The sequence below is a fragment of the Xenopus tropicalis genome, chromosome 3, assembly GCF_000004195.4.
Source record: "Xenopus tropicalis strain Nigerian chromosome 3, UCB_Xtro_10.0, whole genome shotgun sequence".
Lineage (NCBI taxonomy): Eukaryota > Metazoa > Chordata > Amphibia > Anura > Pipidae > Xenopus > Xenopus tropicalis.
Genome location: NC_030679.2, coordinates 92,269,871 through 92,288,883, shown reverse-complemented (window position 1 = coordinate 92,288,883; position 19,013 = coordinate 92,269,871). Strand labels below are relative to the sequence as shown.

The 19,013-nt window shown below is 40.7% G+C and overlaps 1 protein-coding gene across 9 annotated transcripts in view; it reads right to left on the bottom strand.

The window, feature by feature from the left end:
- The window catches only part of neo1 (neogenin 1), an 87,572-nt gene extending 74,584 nt beyond the window's left edge, over window positions 1-12,988 (bottom strand). For 6 of the 9 annotated variants that reach the window (XM_012966143.3, XM_012966144.3, XM_012966147.3 and 3 more), the window contains exon 1: window positions 12,642-12,987. In XM_012966143.3, coding sequence (XP_012821597.1) covers window positions 12,642-12,753 — 112 coding nt within the window. In that variant the 5' untranslated portion in view covers window positions 12,754-12,987. 9 annotated transcript variants of the gene reach the window in all.
- Between the last annotated feature and the right edge of the window lie 6,025 nt (window positions 12,989-19,013).

Genomic DNA, 19,013 nt, shown 5'->3' with positions numbered 1-19,013 from the left:
AGGTCTGCCTTCAATATGTTTACATTACTGCAACAAGGTAACAATAACAACCATGATTTTAAATTTTTTAAAAAATAGTTGAGAATAAAGAATTCTTGAGTTTTAAGACTAATATTCTTGCTATTAGCAGGGTTTCTAATAATTTCAGAGCCTTTGAACACACATCAGGTACTTTTAAAAATTAAAAAAGCTTAAAACAAGTGCACTACACAAATTTTTTACACTTTGCTCTATATTTTATAAGTTACGCCACTAATCAGCTAAACAAATTTAACAAGACTGTCACTGCACTGATAGACATTAGGAAAGCAATACAATTAGACGGTTTATTTACCCTATACATTTAAATCCACTGGTTAACTAGTCAATAGGGTCAATAACAGTGATCTTTAATTCACACAATGGAGTTTATAATGCAGCCAAAATATCATTTTAATTCATATTTTCAGTAGGGATGTACCAAATGCATAAATTTTGTATTTACCAGAATTCCAAATCCTACTTTGCACATTTATATAATAAAAAAAAGATAATCTATAAGCAAAAAATTAGTTGCATTCCCCCCCCCCCAGTAAAATTGCAAAGGTAAAATACACTGGACTGATGCCACAAAGCAATGATGTATGTGGGATATTAGCACAGAGGATAAGATACAGATCATAAGATGCTAAAGTAACTGCTGTACATATATAATAGTAACTCACCGGCCTGAACCTACTTTTAGCCAAGATTAACCAGAGAAATACACTAATGAAGCACTTGTCCTTGTTATGCTAAATTTTTATACATTTTTCTGTATGAAAACATTTTACATTTCCTTTACAAACAAAAAACTTCTGACCAAAGCATTTCCCAAACCCAAGCATGCCATTAAAAGAAAGCCATGCATGGGAGGTATTGTTTTCCAAAACCATAAATGGGTAGTAATATGTTCCCTTGGCTGATGGCACACAAGCAGGTGCATATGTGCTGGCTGAAAATAGTCACACGCTACGTCCTGCAGCTCTCATTCATATTAAAGCAAAATGCCTGAAACATTTTTCAGCCTAAACCCATTCAACAAAGAACCACAAGTGGTTGTGTGCCATAATTTCAGGGTGAAATTCACGTGTAATTAGCTTAAAGTATTGCCTTTTTCACGCTTGTAAACACTTTTCCTTGTTGCTCTAAAACAATTCAGCTGACATCACCACCAAGTAAATACACTGTTCAAAAAAATAAAGGGAACACTTAAACAACACAATGTAACTCCACGTCAATCACACTTCTGTGAAATCAAATTGTCCACTTAGGTAGCAACACTTAGGGGCACATTCATAAAAACGCAAGTTCGAATCCCGAATGGGACATATTCGGATTGGATACGAAAATTTCTGAAGATCGCGAATATCACGAAAATGCTTGCGAAAAAATCGCATTAGTTCCTATGCTTTCTGGCTGATGTTTTGGTCACTTTTTAATACTGCCGGTGCTTTCCCTCTAGTGGTAGCATGAGACAGAGTCTACAACCCACACAAATGGCTCAGGTAGTGCAGCTCATCCAGGATTGCACATCAATGCGAGCTGTGGCAAGAAGGTTTGCTGCGTCTGTCAGCGTAGTGTTCAGAGCATGGAGGCAATACCAGGAGACAGGCCAGTACATCAGGAGACATGGAGGAGGCTGTAGGAGGGCAACAACCCAGCAGCAAGACTGCTACGTCTGCCTTTGTGCAAGGAGGAACAGGAGGAGCACTGCCAGAGCCCTGCAAAATGACCTCCAGCGGGCCTCAAATGTGCCTGCTCAAACGGTCAGAAACAGACTCCCATGAGGGTGGTATGAGGGCCCGATGTCCACAGGTGGGGGTTGTGCTTACAGCCCAACACCATGCAGGACGTTTGGCATTTGCCAGAGAACACCAAGATTGGCAAATTCGCCACTGGCGCCCTGTGCTCTTCACAGATGAAAGCAGGTTCACACCAGATCCTCAGACCCCTTGTAAAAACCATATGCTTGTGCGGTTGGTCCTGGGTTCCTCCTAATGCAAGACAATGCTAGACCTCATGTGGCTGGAGTGTGTCAGCAGTTCCTACAAGACAAAGGCATTGATGCTATGGACTGGCCCGCCCGTTCCCCAGACTTGAATCCAATTGAGCCCATCTGGGACATCATGTCTCGCTCCATCCACCAATGCCAAGTTGCGCCTTTATTTCTCTAATAATAAACCAGAACTTTGTATATGATCCCATCTAAGATAAAATTAATCCTTATTAGAGGCAAAACAATCTTATTGTGTTCGTTTAATGTTTGTATCATTTTTTACTAGACTTAAGGTATGGAGATCCAAATTATGTAAAACCCATTATCCAGAAGACCATATGTGCCTTGAATGCAGAAAAACAGGTCCCACACCTGTATTATGTTGCAAATATATATGTATGCCATGTTGCCAGCATTTCATAGAATTCCAAAAATGGTGCCATAATAATAATCGGGTCCACCCTGGCCTGCTATAGTCTATTTTGCACAAAAAACAAAAAGGTGCAACTGATGAAAGCAAGACTTTTTTTTTTTTTTTTTTAACATCTAAGCTGCAAGCAGTGGACACCATGGTAAATTCTAATCATTATTTAGGATTCAGACATCTAATTCATAATTACTCCCTAACATTTTTCATTACACACTTCTTTCTTTTCAAGCATCCAAGCATCCATAACACAAAGCTTCACGGAACAGATTCCTAAATTGCAGTGGTGAGGGACGAGTTGTCACGCATATTCTGGAACAGTCATAATAATAGCCTTTTAAACAGAACCCTAAAGAAACTTTTTTTGTGCAAAATGCCTGACTGATAATTCCTTGTTCAGAAAGAGAGGAAAAGAAGTTAAGCTCCATAAACATACGCTGTGCAATTATCTTCAAAGAAATGTTTGTGGGCTGGCACTGCCTATACAATACATAAATCAGTTATTTTACAATGTGGATTAAAGTAACAAAGTTCTGCAAACTGTAACCGTGCACTTCAATACAGCAGTTGTATGAGAACCCAAATATATATTTAAACAAAAACAATCATAGCAAATAATATGAAGATAATCTAGTAAGAAGATGTCTACTGTAGTGTTCACCAGGGCCCCTCCTCACCCATCTTTGGACCCAGCGGGATGTCGTCATTACAGCAGACAAGAGATGCTTTGCGGTAAAATGGAGAGAAACTACAGGGGACCTCAACTGCACACAGCTATTCTCAAGTACCTTCAATTATCAATATACAGTAATACAAAGGACACTGACTAACAGTGAAAAAATTAGCATTAGTAATACAATACATTTCACTTCTATAAAACAGTATAGAAGCATGCAGGCACATAGTATACTTGTACAATGGAACATATTCCTACAAAATATTTTTTAAATAAAACATTTTGCATGCTAGAAATTATCACATTTTAAAATGGGCAATAATGTGTCAAAATGTGCACTTCCATGTCATGGCTCCTTACGGTTTTATACAGTATGCACAGGTATAGTATCTGCTATCCGAAACACATGGGACCAGGAGTTTTTCAAATAAGGGATTTTTCTGTAAATTGGATCACCATACTTATAATGAAATTTGCAAAAATCTTTTAAAGATTAAATAAACCCAATAAGATTGTGTAATACTGCATGTATATGTGGTGGATCCGATCATATAGCCCCTGGCTAACAATTTTGCAAACCATATAACTGGTTAAAGAAGCTGTCATGTCAGCCCCATGCACATATCAATGAGCTACCAACTTGGCCAAAGGTGTCAGATTCGGTAGAGAATATTGGGTGGTTTATGGCCATTTTTAGTCTACGTGTCATGAAAGTAAGCCCTGTATACCAGATTACATTCATTGTAAATGTACAAGTCAGTAAAGCCAACTAAGTAAATGGGTGACTCCTTTGCCAGCAAAACATACTGTTAAAAGGTAAAGAATACAGGAAGGGCTGCCTTAAAGAAAAAAGAAGTTAGGCAATATGGTATAGAGGAACTGTAATAAACAGAAATGAACAGCATTGGCACAGAGTCAACAATGACAGGGAGGACATGCAATCCAAATATACTCCAGGAATGGCAGAAGCCTCATTTAAATAAACTGAAAAAGCACTACAAGTTCTTCATAAAAGGGCCATACTCCATTAACATAAGTGCAGAAGCCCTAAAGGTAAAATAGGACACAGCACCTTCAATACAGACTGTGATAAGCTATAGCCATACAGGGCTGATTCTCGTAAAATTAACCGATCTGCAACAAGATTTTCTTAAACATGAGCTTATTTTAATGGCACTAAAGGGGATTTTGAGAATATGGCCACCAGATTTGCAGGGACAATGCAGAGAAGAGATTACTTCTGCATCATAAAATTAAGAAAAGTCATAGAGTTAATTAAAAAATATTTAAAAAAAAAACATCTAAGAGGTGACTGAATTTTCTCTCCCCAGTCAACTAAAAGGTGTTTGGCATCTTAGTGATAGGGCAGTCAGTAACCAGATTTCCAGTTTTATACACATGGCTTAAATTTCTAACTACCAAAGAACTGCTGCTCTGAACCTCATTGAAGTATTGCTGACAGCTTCAAGGATCACGCCTGGAGAGTGTAGATAAGAAGAAAATGAAAACGGAAGAAGTGCAAAAAGGTTCACGTGCAAGACGAGGGGAAAAGGGGGAATGGAACACAGATGAACAGCTGTCAGAAATTAATGCTAGAGAAAACAAAGCTGATGTTGGACACAAGCTTTCATCATGACCAAAAATAAATGTTCAATCCTTTTTTTTGTAAGCATTTGTTGTAAATATCTTCCACCTACATTCCCAGTCAAAAGAGGAGAACTGCAGCCTGCACTACAATGTGATAAAGAAGGTCCCTTCCACCCAACCTCATTTTCTAAACCAGTAGGCACCACTCGAATAAAGCTAATAAAGAACTAAATATTTAAGAATTGTGGCCTAGAATAAAGAAAAGGCACAGATAACACCTATTTTTTAATGTTCCAATCAGTCATACCACTACTGAAGCAACAAACAATAGAACATCCATGAAGACAGTAAACTGTGTTCAATAAGCTGACCCGAACAACACTGACAGATTGCGCCTTAAAGGAAAAGGAAAGGTACAATCACTAAAGGGTGCCAAATGTTAGGTACCCCCCAGTGACTGTAATCACTTATCTGATTCCGGCTCGAGTACCTGCACTTAAGTGATCCTCTTCCTCCTTACCACTTTCTTCATGATCCTGGGGCGGATGCATGCGCAGTACAGTGAAAAAGCAGTGTTGTTTTGTTGTTAAAGTTTGGCTTTTCACCCAACTGCGCATTCACAGGTGGCGCAGAAGAAGCAAGAGAATCACTTGCTCACAGGTACCCCAGGCTGGTAGTTTTTTGCACCAGGTAAGTGTTTACAACAACATTTTGGCACCCCACCAGTGATCATACCTTCCCTCTTTTAATTAGATGATTGTGTATTAGTATCTATAGTATAGCACTAATACTAAGCTACAGTAAAGTACACAGTTCTTTAATTGTGTGTCCCCCGGATGGATTGTATTCTTTGCTGGAACAAAAAGCCAATCCACTACTTTACACTTGCGCTGACAGGCACGGGATCAGCACATCAGAGCACTGACACAGTAAGAAATTATTTTTGCATAATATCACAGAGATATTTCACTGATCCAGAAAGTGGCTTTAAAGAAGAAGGAAAGGCTAAGTCACTTGGGGGTGCCAAAATGTTAGGCACCCCCAAGTGACTTAGATCGCTTACCTTCTACCCCGGGCTGGTGACCCTGTATGGAGAAAACAGCACCAGCCCGGGGTAGCAGCGATCGTTTCCTACTTCCTCTCTCGCTGCGCGCGCATGTGCAGTAGAGTGAAAAGCCGAACTTTAACAGAGAAGTCGGCTTTTTCACTCTACTGCGCATGCGCCGGACTCGGAGTCTAGGGGAAAGGAAGGCGGAAGGAGGAAGCGAATCGCCCCAGGTGCCCCGGGCTGGTGCGGTTTTCTCCTAACAGGGGCACCAGCCCGGGGTACGAGGTAAGCGATTCAAGTCACTTCAGGGTGCTTAACATTTTAGCACCCCCAAGTGACTTAGCCTTTCCTTCCCCTTTAAAGTCTTTGATGACCAGTTTGTTTTGATAGCTGTAAAAAATGATAAATCTAACATATGGCTTGTACTTGTTTGTAAAATTTGCATCTGCCAAACAAAATCATCACATTTGTGGTCATTTTTAATGGGGAGATGGTTACATTTTAGATGTCATGTGACCAATAGTCAGTTTCTTAATGTAACTATATTAGTTTATGTGCTGAAAAACACTTTAGCATTTCTGCATTAAAATTCACTTTTTTTCTGCGCTGACAGGCGGATCCCGTGCCTGGCAGCGCACATGCATTTAGGACAGTGCAGTCCAAATTCTGCAGTGCCGAGGGCGGGAATTTCTCTTGCGTACATGGTGGAGGGCCGCTAATGGAAGCCAGTGTTGACCACTCCCCCCTTTTTAACCAAACCCACTTCAAACCACACCCATTTTAGCACAATGGCGGTAGTGCAGCAAAAACCCAAATGCTTTGTCCTCACTGCAGGGATATCAACCATCATTCATATGTGAAAGAATTACATTATGTCATATTAAGACGTACTCTTAAATCCATATGCCTCCTCCTCCCCTGTGGATAGCACAGCAACCCCCAGCATATAATTACACACCTTAGGGACCATTTAATCGCTATTTCCAACTGCTAATAAACTCCCAAAACAAATCCCTGCCAGGTTCACCTCCCACAGGCAGCATAGGGGAGGCAGAGAACGGCACAAACAGGCAGCACTCTGCCTGCCCTATGATGCCTGTGTGTGCCATACTCTGCCTGCCCTATGATGCCTGTGTGTGCCATACTCTGCCTGCCCTATGATGCCTGTGTGTGCCATACTCTGCCTGCCCTATGATGCCTGTGTGTGCCATACTCTGCCTGCCCTATGATGCCTGTGTGTGCCATACTCTGCCTGCCCTATGATGCCTGTGTGTGCCATACTCTGCCTGCCCTATGATGCCTGTGTGTGCCATACTCTGCCTGCCCTATGATGCCTGTGTGTGCCATACTCTGCCTGCCCTATGATGCCTGTGTGTGCCATACTCTGCCTGCCCTATGATGCCTGTGTGTGCCATACTCTGCCTGCCCTATGATGCCTGTGTGTGCCATACTCTGCCTGCCCTATGATGCCTGTGTGTGCCATACTCTGCCTGCCCTAGGATGCCTGTGTGTGCCATACTCTGCCTGCCCTATGATGCCTGTGTGTGCCATACTCTGCCTGCCCTATGATGCCTGTGTGTGCCATACTCTGCCTGCCCTATGATGCCTGTGTGTGCCATACTCAGCCCTACCCTGCCTGTGTGTGCCATACTCTGCCCTAACCTGCCTGTGTGTGCCATATCCTCCCTGACCTATGCTGCCTGTGTGTGCCATACCCTCCCTGACCTATGCTGCCTGTGTGTGCCATACCCTCCCTGCCCTATGCTGCCTAGGTGCCATACTCCTACACACAGGCAGCATAGGCCAGGCAGTACATACAATGTCTGAGGTGTGAACAGGTGAACAATGTGGGTGATTACAGCCTGAGGTGTGAACACTGCAGTGGGTAAACAATGCAAAGATTAAAAGGTGTGAACAGTGCAGGGGATTACATTTTTAAACAATACAGGGGGATTACAGCCTGAATTTGAGGTGAGAACCATGCAGGGGGCCAGTTAAGATCAGTACGGATACCATTTAAAGCTTACACAAAGTAAAGCCATCAAAGCATTCAGACAGGTGGGGGGCCACACAGAGGGGGGTCGCGGGCTGCCAGTTGGACTGCACTGATTTAGGAAGTAAATCAAGGAAGTGTGTCAACTTTTTTTCAACAAAAGACCCGTCATTAGCCTTAGGGTGGATCTAAATGACCGCTCTAAATAATTTGAATTTTCCTTTTTCTATACAGCATAGTAGTATAGTAGTAGTATCTTTGTAACAGCAAAAATCATTTCTAATATGATTTTTTACAATAACACATTTTTGTTTGATAACAGTACCATTATTCATCTTTTTAGCTTTTATCCATGTGGCAGTTAACTGTCCTACATGCTTCCAATCACACCATTACACAACAATATAAACAAGGCTTCCGGTGCGGTATAACCTATTCTAGTGCAGAAAAAAAAGTTGACTGTAAATAAGACTAAGTATAATTCCCCCTATATGTGTCTCTTTACCCTTGGACAATAAAAGCTCTTCATCCATGCAGAAAAGATGTCCATAGACTGGCTGCCTATTAGCCCATTGGCCTTACAGTCAGAATCTGCAATATTAATACCCATGAATGCCATGGCACACCTACTTACCTCTCCCCTCTCCTGCATGATTGGTGCATGGGCAATACAGGATAAAGTGCATGAACATTTACCAGTTGATTAGGATGGGGGTAACCACTGCCCCATCCCTGCTGCTGGATTATTATATATATGCACCTATACTACAGAACCTCCATCCTCAGTGTATTCTAGACCTCCTTATACTACAAACCATTCCCTTACTTGTAATTAAAAAGATAATCTGTGTGCCACATAGAAAAGTGTCAGTATAAGGTACTGGGTGATGATCTGAGAAGACATTTCTAACCTGTTTCAATTCAAATGATGTATGCGGTGTTGCATGAAGTGATGCTTCACAAGTGGTAGGAAACTATATTATAGGAGTTATGTCATTTAGGATTAAACAATATATATTAGCAATAAAACTATTTTATTTGTCCCTGAATGAACCTTCATATGGATTTATTATGATGTTAATTTATGTACTGCACACAAGCACTTATTTCCTTTTGATCTAGGGTGCCCCACCCATACATATATTCTGCCAGAATATTCCATTTTTTTCATTACAAAATTATCAGACAGAAGAATTGTTGCTTTATGTAAACTCTAGATACAGTGCATATCCCCCTGACCCCCACACTGAATTTATAATTTCTATGTGAACTCCAACATCATCGTAATATCTGCACATTCATGCTACCTAAAGTTCTTGCCCAGCACAGTATTCCTTATAGACATTTTTACATCTATGCTGGTTATATGTTGCAAAACTACGCTGCATCTCCTGAGGCAGCTACTTTAAAACCTGGGCACTGCAAACAAGCAACGATCCACAGGATTCAACAGGTTTTTCAACTTTACAGTACCCTGTTAAAGTTTTCTTGAGGGCTTTAAGGTTATTTAGAGGGTTAAGCATAGGTGCTAGGTTTTAAAAGAAGCATTATAGATTTTAATAGTTGCTAAAATCCTGGGATATGGGCTTATATGAGGTATATGAGGTGTGTGAGGGGGTAGAGGCAAAACTACTTGCTGTAAAAGGGAGAGAGGTAACCGATACCCCAAATAAATTCATTTTACACCAACCAACCAACACCAACCCCTTGGATGTTGCTCCCAGTGGCCTCAAAGTAGGTGCTCATTTTCGAATTTCTGGCTTGGAGGCAAGTGCTGATTGCATAAAACACAGTGTAAAGCCAAAGAGAGACTTCTATAGGCTACCAGTCCACATAGGAAATACCAAATAGCCAATTATAGCTCTTTTTCACGCTTGTGTTGCTCTCCAAATCGTTTCCATTTGAATGTGGCTCACACGGGCATAAAAGGTTGGGGATCCCTGCCCTAGCCTAGACGATCTTTGTGGACCACTACCCAACAACTAGAATTAAATGGCTGTAGATTTGCAGAAAAGAGCAGCAAACCTTGAGTGAAATATCCAACCAGCTAGAATCACAAATGTCCCAGCTCTTTCACCAAGGGGGGCTACTATTGATATTTTGAGTTATTTCTCCCTTGGATTTAACCACAAGAACATTACCTGTAGAACTAACCTCAAAAGTGTGTTACTACAGGAAGCAAATGAACAGTGAAGTATTAAATTATACAGAACACTGTCAGGGCTTGTGGGGAGCATAGCTATTTGGAAAGAATAGGTTAAAAAAAATAAATGGTAGGCACCTTTTAAAAGTTTTGCATAATATCTGGAACACTGCCTTGTTTTGTAAGTTTGTTTAGAATATTCTAGTAAGCCAGAATTCCCAAGTAGCCTGTGATTTGTATATGTACTGCAAATATCAACTGAGCATCTATTTACTTCTGCTGCATTTATGGTATCATAGTTGAACTTGATACTTTTGCCTTTATCACCGTTCATTAAGGAATATTATAACAGATTTGAACGATTTTGAGAGATGAGTGTTTTAAGAAGGAAAAGGGGTTCAGTGTTCACAAAACTACCACATTATTTACCAAGTGAATGCTAAAAAGAAGCATGGTTTCCATGGTAACTTCATTCCCAATACTAATGTAGTGGCTTAGATAGTAGCTGCTCGCTACACAGTACTGACTTGCACATCATTAGTCTGAACTGACACCTGAATGTACTATGAGCTAATTTGAAGGACTGAGCTAAACCATAGCAGCCCATGCTGTTGTGTTGCAAAGCAGACCTCACAAAAACGAGAACTGGTTAGAAAACAAAATAAAATCCCCTTTTATTGGCACCACCTGAAATAACCAACTGTGATCTGGGATAAATCCAACTACGTCCTCTCTGTACGTAAAAGTCACTGAAAAATAAGGTTAGTCCATGCAAGAGGAACCAGATTGGCGGCGAACACATCTAAACCACAAATCATTTTCCTTTAGAAGTAAATGGGGGCGAAAAAAAACAAGATACACAAAGATGTAATAAAGACCTGAGTGTGAACAAAGAAATGTGGTCCACGATCTGCCTTTGCTACTGCAGGATGACAGAGTGAGGTGAAGCACACATTTACTCACAAGCATCTCACGTCTGCTTGCTTCCTCCAGTCTAAAGCTAATAAGTACTGTTATTCAGAATAATTGTTTGGCCCATGCTCCATATTTCTATCATCAGCTGTACCAGCTATTAGCCTGAAATCCCCTTACGATTTTTAATTCAATTACCACAGACTGCAGACTGATGTATGAATAATGCCAGCCCTTGATGCTAGACGGTCTTAAATAAATACACAGCTAAAGTCATAAATATACCTAGATTACTGTAAAATGTATACTTGTTCCCTTTTTATTTTTTTTTAACGGAGGCTTACACAGCTCTGCAGATCTGAATTATTATATGGTGAGCCTAATCAGCATTCAGAGCAGCCTCGAAGCAAATATGAGGACTTACTACAGAAATATAGGCATTGTCTATTAAATATTAATCTGCTGTACAACATTTACACTTCAGCATCTTAAAGGAAAAAATATACAATGGGAACACCAGAGAAATTGGGTCTGCCTTTGCAAAACCGCCTGATATTAGCTATTTGGCCAGACATACACATACCTAATTAGAAACACATTAACATTAAAAATATACATTTTAACATTAATATATTCCTTGCATGTGCAAGCGCTATATACAATGTAATACCTACCCAATACATACTGGGAGAAATGGGTGTCTTAATAATATATAGAACATTCTCAACAATACATTAATAACACCAAGGAAAATAAAAGCCAAGCACACAAGAAATGTTTAAAGTATGTGTGGATTTTGTCTGGTTTTGTTTAAGCAAAACACAAATATTCCAGTGCAAAAATCTCTTCTTTAACAAAAACCAAGATTGCCACACAATTCCCAATTCAATCAACAACATTGTATTAATTTACATTTAATGAATTACAAAGCACATGATATGAAAAATACCAATAATTTTGCAGTCTGTCAGAGCTAATAAGAAGAGTATAGACCAATTGCAGACAGGTATATTATACATTAAACCATTCAATGCTAGAAGTTACATCATTGCATATAAAGCAAGAAAGTGTATGTGTTCTATGCATAAGGGTTGGCTAATTCTGATCAAATGAAACATGATTACCTATAGTGGCTGCTATGAGAAATACATTGGGGTGGAATTTACAGTAACTATTGAGCAAAAAAAAAGAAAAGTGGACCATGTTGGAGAGGCCAACAAGTACAATTTGAGCTACATTACAATTTTGTAGAGTGGTGGGGATTCTAGCCTGTCACAGACATAACATGCAACAGACAAATGTTTTGTTATATATACAGTTGGGCTAAGGATTTAGGCAAATTCAGTCCCCAGTAATTGTTTTCTTTGGGTGGTGAGTGAAAATAAGGCAAACTTCGGCATTATTGCCTGCTGCCCCAAAACAAACCCCACAGACCCAGCACTTTGCTGAATATGGGCCAGTGCCAACAGGTCACATTCCAGATGCCCCAGAGGATGGCTCCCGTATTAAGCCATTATCCATTCGGTATCCCAACAAAAGAACGTACAGACAGCTGGATTGTGGGGCCAAACCATGTTACTTCCAGGTGCAAACATAACGCAATAAAGACATTCTCTGCAATAAAGCAGAATTTCTGTGCGCCTTCCTATTGCCTGGCTGGATCACGCATTCCTAGCTAGAGAGCAAGAGTCCCCCAGCCTAATGGCCCTAGCAGCACCCCGGCACTGACCTCCCCTGATCTATTGCCCTTCCCAGTATCCTCTTCGCTCACCCACATTTTCCACTCACAATCAGAGCTCCGTTCTCATAAACTGCTTTTTTTCCTCCCAGTTTCTTACCTGCAGTCTTGGCAGCCCAAGTCGGCTTCTTCCACACGGAAAAAAGGATGGAGACGGCGAACAGCCCCCGGGTGACCCGAACAAGCGAACCCGGGGGGCTTCGGATCGCCATCCCACACCTTTTCACCGCGACCCGCTTTTCACCATCCCGGGAGCAGAGACAAATAGTTGTACGGGCCTGTGCGCTAACCTACTGTACAGAAATCCAACCGCAAACACCGGAGCACGGAGCTGCAGGCACAGACCACACGGCGCGCTCCCGGCTGCTGCGCGGCCCCGAAGCATCATACACACAGCGAAACCGGTGACGCGCTCGCAAAAACTCCGCCCAATTGTTCCTTGAAACCCCCAACAAAACCCCCTCCCCTTCTGTAAGGTGTACGCGCCTTATTAGCCACGCCTGTTTTTCCGTGTCGTATATCTTTGAGGCACACCCTCAGGCGCGACGTCTGCAAAGAAAACTAAATCACTGCGTGACTTCGCTTCTTGGTGAATGTTTCCTTTAATGGTGCGGCTTTCCCGCCTTCGTTCTGTTACACGGCAAAGAGGTTGCCATCTGTCCTGAAAACCAAGGGTGCAACATGGCTTAGTTTATTGTGTGTGGCACCTTTGGAAACAGTACAGTGAGGTACATTGTGTTTGTATGATGTGCTATTTACCTGGGAGCTGCCCTTTTGCTTTAGTAAGCTTGCGCATGGGGCGCTGCACGTATGGCGTGTGAGAGTGCGTGGCTATTAAACGCCTGGAAAGCTTCCATTCACTCTCCCATTCGCTCTCCCATTCGCTCTCCCATTCGCTCTCCCATTCACTCTCCCATTCACGCTCCCTGCTGCTCTGTCCTCCGTGCTTCGGTATTTTTGGAAGTGGAATTATCTTTTGTGTATATATGAGTAGTGTGTTGGTTGTAAAGTTTTCATTGTGGCCGCATATTTGTGGGACAGACTGCATTCCTGAGCTCTCCTTACTGGGGTGCTTCCCAGCCATCCTTTGTCACTGTGCGTTTATAGCAGCTCCACACAACCGTGTGAAATGGGCACATTATTTGCCTTACAGCATATTGGTGAGATGAGATCTATTTAATGGGGGTCTGGCCATCTCCCTAATGAAAGATAATCTTGTTTGAAGCAACTTTGTCACAAATGTATGTTTTGGTTTTTTTTTTAGTACATGTATGAACTGTTGAAAGCTTACTGTTCCTTCAACTGGTTGTTCTAACTATTAATATCACTGGACCATATACATAGCAAGTTCAGTAAGCAACTCAAGGTATTGTGGGAACAAGAGTCTTAACGTGGCCATACATGTTCGAATTTTACTCTTCTTCCAACGAATGTTTCTTCTTCCTTCGTATGTTTAAATGCAACAATCTGAAACTAGCATTCGGACTGAAATTGTAGGATAAAGCCTTTAAATTACAAATTGGAGGATGTTAACATGTGATAGTTGGCAAATGCCAATCATATGAAAGTGTCTTCCATTGTAGGCCCCCCAAAGATATCAATACATGCACAGATTTTATCGTTAGCCTATTGAAATTTTCTAACCTGGCCAATCAACTAAATGACAGATCACCATGGTACTAAAATTAACAGGGCGATAATTCAGGGCCCTCGCATGGTTTTGTATGATTTTATTGGTACGTGTAGGGCCAGCTTTAGTCATAAATAAAAGGGCTTCCCCTAGCCTCTTAATGTGGCCATACACTGTAAGTTTGCTCATTTGATGAGGTTGCCAAGCATGCATACGTGCCGTGTGATTGGGGACTGCATCAATGAGCCAATGTGGTCTCTGATCAGATGGAAAAATCAAACCTGTCTAATTGAGATCTAGCCAATTTCAGGCCAGATGTTGGTCAGGGAGGCCCATTGGTGGTGCCCATAAAGCAGGTAAGCTGCTGAATTGGTCTAAAGGACCAATATTATAAGCTAAAATCTAAAAACCTCCTTCCCACAGATAGTTGGGAAGCTCTTGCCCACTTAGGGCCGATTTAAAGTTCCACTGGGGATCAACAACTGCTCCTATTGATTTATTATGGGATTACCATCAAGCAGAGGAACTTGTGTACAATAAGGCAGGGAATACAGATAAGTCTGCTTGCTGAAATACACGAGGCACAAGAAAAGAAAACTGTAATCCCAAATGTATTCTTTAGGCTAAGGACCCACAAAGCAGTTCAGTCACCTGCGATAGATCTCAGCTCTGCAAGAATAGGAGTCACCAGTGGAAAAGCCATTGCATTGCTTTTTTTTTTTTTTTTATTTCAAAGTTGCCTGCAGGAGGAAAGTTCATGTGGTTTTGGAATTTCAAGTTGGAGAGCTATTAAATAAAAAGCTAAGTAATTTTAGAAATATACAAATAATAAATGAAGGCCAATTGCAAATGATGTATGTGTGTCAGTGTGTCATAACTTTTATTATAATAAATACATTACGCGACAGGCCAACGTTTCGGTCTGTATCTGAGACCTTTATCAAGACCATAGTCACTTTAAAGCCAATTCAAATATAAATAGTAAAAACAAGACAGACACACCCCCCAGAGACAGGGTTCCACCCAATCCCGTGACTGAAACAGACACCAAAGAGACAGAAACCCTGTACCGAGGAGAAACCATATTAAAACACATAAGGAGGAAAATTAGGAGAGTTAACCCTCAAGTGTAGAGTGCAAGTTAAAGGAACAGTAACACCAAAAAATGAAAGAGCTTTAAAGTAATAAAAATATAATGCACTGTTGCCCTGCACTGGTAAAACTGGTGTGTTTGCTACAGTAACACTACTATAATTTATATAATAAGCTGCTGTGTAGGCACGGGGGCAGCCATTCAAGCTGGAAAAAATGAGAAAAGACACAGGTTACATAGCAGATAACATATAAGTTCTGTAGAATACAATAGTGTTTTATCTGTTATCTGCTATTTGCCTGTGCCTTTTCTCATTTGAATGGCTGCCTCCATGGCTACATAGCAGCTTATTTATATAAATTATAGTAGACTTTCTGAAGTAAACACACAACTTTTACCAGTGCAGGGCAGCAGCACATTATATTTTAGTTACTTTTATACACTTTCATTTTTTGGTGTTACTGTTCCTTTAAAGTGAACTGACAATATAGCATAGAACATTACAAAAAAATACAATGTAGATTTGCCACAACATGCAAACAAACTTGCATATGTCTTGCTAAACACTGTAAAATAACATTATCAGAAACAAATTAATCAAAAAATATATACCACAGGCCACTTGGAGCATACTTTAATGTTGCTTCAGAAAACACGTGTAGGAACAATACTCGTTCAGTCCAAAGGGGATAATGTATTGAGCGTTTTGATCCAAAAAACTTCTCTCTGCATAAACAATTGAGACCTATCACCCCCCCCTCCTAATGGGGGGAACATGGTCTATCGCAATAAACCTGAACGTGGGTAACCTGTGCCCTCTCTCAAGAAAGTGCTTGGCTACTGGTTTATTTGTAGTGCCATCCCTGAATGCCGTACTGATGGCTGAACGATGGCCATCCATCCGTAACCTAAGGGTCTGATCGGTTTTGCCTACATAGGACAGACCGCAAGGACAAGTTATAAGATAAATAACGTGTGTAGTAGTGCAGGTAATGTGACATCTAATAAGCAGGCGCTTGCCAGTCTGTGGGTGTAAAAAAGATTCACCCGGAGTCATATATGTGCAAGATGTACAACTAGGACACTTGAAACATCCCTTTTTGTCTCCCCGTAACCAGGACCCCGTTTTTTTCTGATAGCATGCAATAGGATCACTGTGTATCAGCAAGTTACGCAAACTCGTGCCTCTCATATATATATATATATATATATATAATTATATACAGTGGATATAAAAAGGCTACACACCCCTGGTAAAATGGCAGGTTCCTGTGCTGTACAAAAATGAGACAAAGATAAATCATTTCAGAACTTTTTCCACCTTTAATGTGACCTATAAACTGTACCACTCAATTGAAAAACAAACTGAAATCTTTTAGGTGGAGGGAAGAAAACTAAAATGATGTGGTTGCATAGGTGTGCACACCCTCTTCTAACTGGGTGTAGCTGTGTTCAAAATTAAGCAATCACATTCAAAATCATGTTAAATAGGAGTCAGCATACACCTGCCATCATTTAAAGTGCCTCTGATTAACCCCAAATAAAGTTCAGCTGCTCTAGTTGGTCTTTCCTGACATTTTTTTAGTCACATCCCACAGCAAAAGCCATGGTCCACAGCGAGCTTCCAAAGCATCAGAGGGATCTCATTGTTAAAAGATATCAGTCAGGAGAAGGGTACAAAAGAGTTTCCAAGGCATTAGATATACCATGGAACACAGTGAAGACTGTCATCATCGAGTGGATAAAATATGGCACAACAGTGACATTACCAAGAACTGGATGTCCCTCCAAAATTGAAGAAAAGACGACAAGAAAACTGGTCAGGGAGGCTACCAAGAGGCCTAAAGCAACATTAAAGGAGCAGCAGGAATATCTGGCAAGTACTGGCTGTGTGGTACATGTGACAACTATCTCCCATATTCTTCACATGTCTGGGCTATGGGGTAGAGTGGCAAGACGAAAGCCTTTTCTCACGAAGAAAAATATCCAAGCGAGGCTACATACAGGCAAAAACACATCTGAAGTCTCCCAAAAGCATGTGGGAAAAGGTGTTATGGTTTGATGAAACCAAGGTTGAACTTTTTGCCCATAATTCCAAAAAATATGGCGCAAAAACAATACTGCACATCACCAAAAGAACACCATACCCACAGTGAAGCATGGTGGTGGCAGCATCATGCTTTGGGGCTGTTTTTCTTCAGCTGGAACTGGGGCCTTAGTTAAGATAGAGGGAATTATGAACAGTTCAAAATACCAGTCAATATTGGCACAAAACCTTCAGGCTTCTGCTAGAAAGCTGAACATGAGGAGGAACTTCATCTTTCAGCATGACAACGACCCAAAGCATACATCCAAATCAACAAAGGAATGGCTTCACCGGAAGAAGATTAAAGTTTTGGAATGGCCCAGCCAGAGCCCAGACCTGAATCCGATTGAAAATCTGTGGGGTGATCTGAAGAGGGCTGTGCCCAGGAGATGCCCTCACAATCTGACAGATTTGGAGTGTTTCTGGAAAGAAGAGTGGGCAAATCCTGCAAAGTCAAAATGTGCCATGCTGATAGACTAATACCCAAAAAGACTTTAATAAAATCAAAAGGTGCTTCAACAAAGTATTAGTTTAAGGGTGTGCACACTTATGCAACTACATTATTTAAGGGTTTTTTTTGTTTTCTTCCCTCCACCTAAAAGATTTCAGTTTGTTTTTCAATTGAGTGGTACAGTTTATAGGTCACATTAAAGGCTGAAAAAGTTCTGAAACGATTTATCTGTGTCTCGTTTTTGTACAGCACAGGAACCTGACATTTTATCAGGGGTGTGTAGACTTTTTATATCCACTGTATATTATATGTATGTATATGTATGTGTGTGTGTGTATATATATATATATATATATATATATATATATATATATATATATATAGCAGTCCATAGAAAAGGTTGAAGCCTGGGTGCTGTAGCAGTAAAATATACAAATGTACATACAGAGATAGCCAGCACTCACAGGACTTTTCGTAATCAAACAAAAAGAAAGAACAGGTTGACACAAAATATCCTTACATTTCAGTTCCTCACAGGAACTTTCGTCAGGGATTTGTCGGATTAATAAACCACCATGTAAGGATATTGTGTCAACCTTTTCTATCTTTTTGTTTGATTACTAAAAGTCCTGTGAGTGCTGGCTATCTCTGTATGTATGTATATATATATATATATATATATAATTTTTTTTTTATGAAGACCTTGCTTCCTTCACCCAACTGCAAAATAAAGTACACGTGCAAAATCCCAACACAACTGCAGCAGGGGTGCAATTACATGGGGGGAGGGGGATCATGGGATCTTCTGCAAAGCCTGAATTTCCTTGACATTTCTGGCTGTGGTGATGGATAACAAGAAGTAATTTTGGGAGTCTTCAAGAGGTTCAAATAATCCACCATAAATTGCATTAAGCGCTAGGGAGAGAGAGAGATCCGAAGGGGTAATTTTTACACAAGAAATGTTTTACTTTTCAGAGAGAGCAGTGTAAAAAGCATTAAAAAACCTTTTGACCAAGGGGCTTTAAGCCCATTGTTTCCATGAGAATGCTGAAATGGCTGAAACTTGTGCTTGCAGAGTTGAAGCACGTAGACTGGATGGAGAAGTAGTCAGTGAAAATTGTTAGCTATCCAAGAGCAACAATTTGCCATCTTTTTATTGAATGAAGCAATGAGATCTATTCATATTGGACCTCATCTGTTAAGAATAAAATT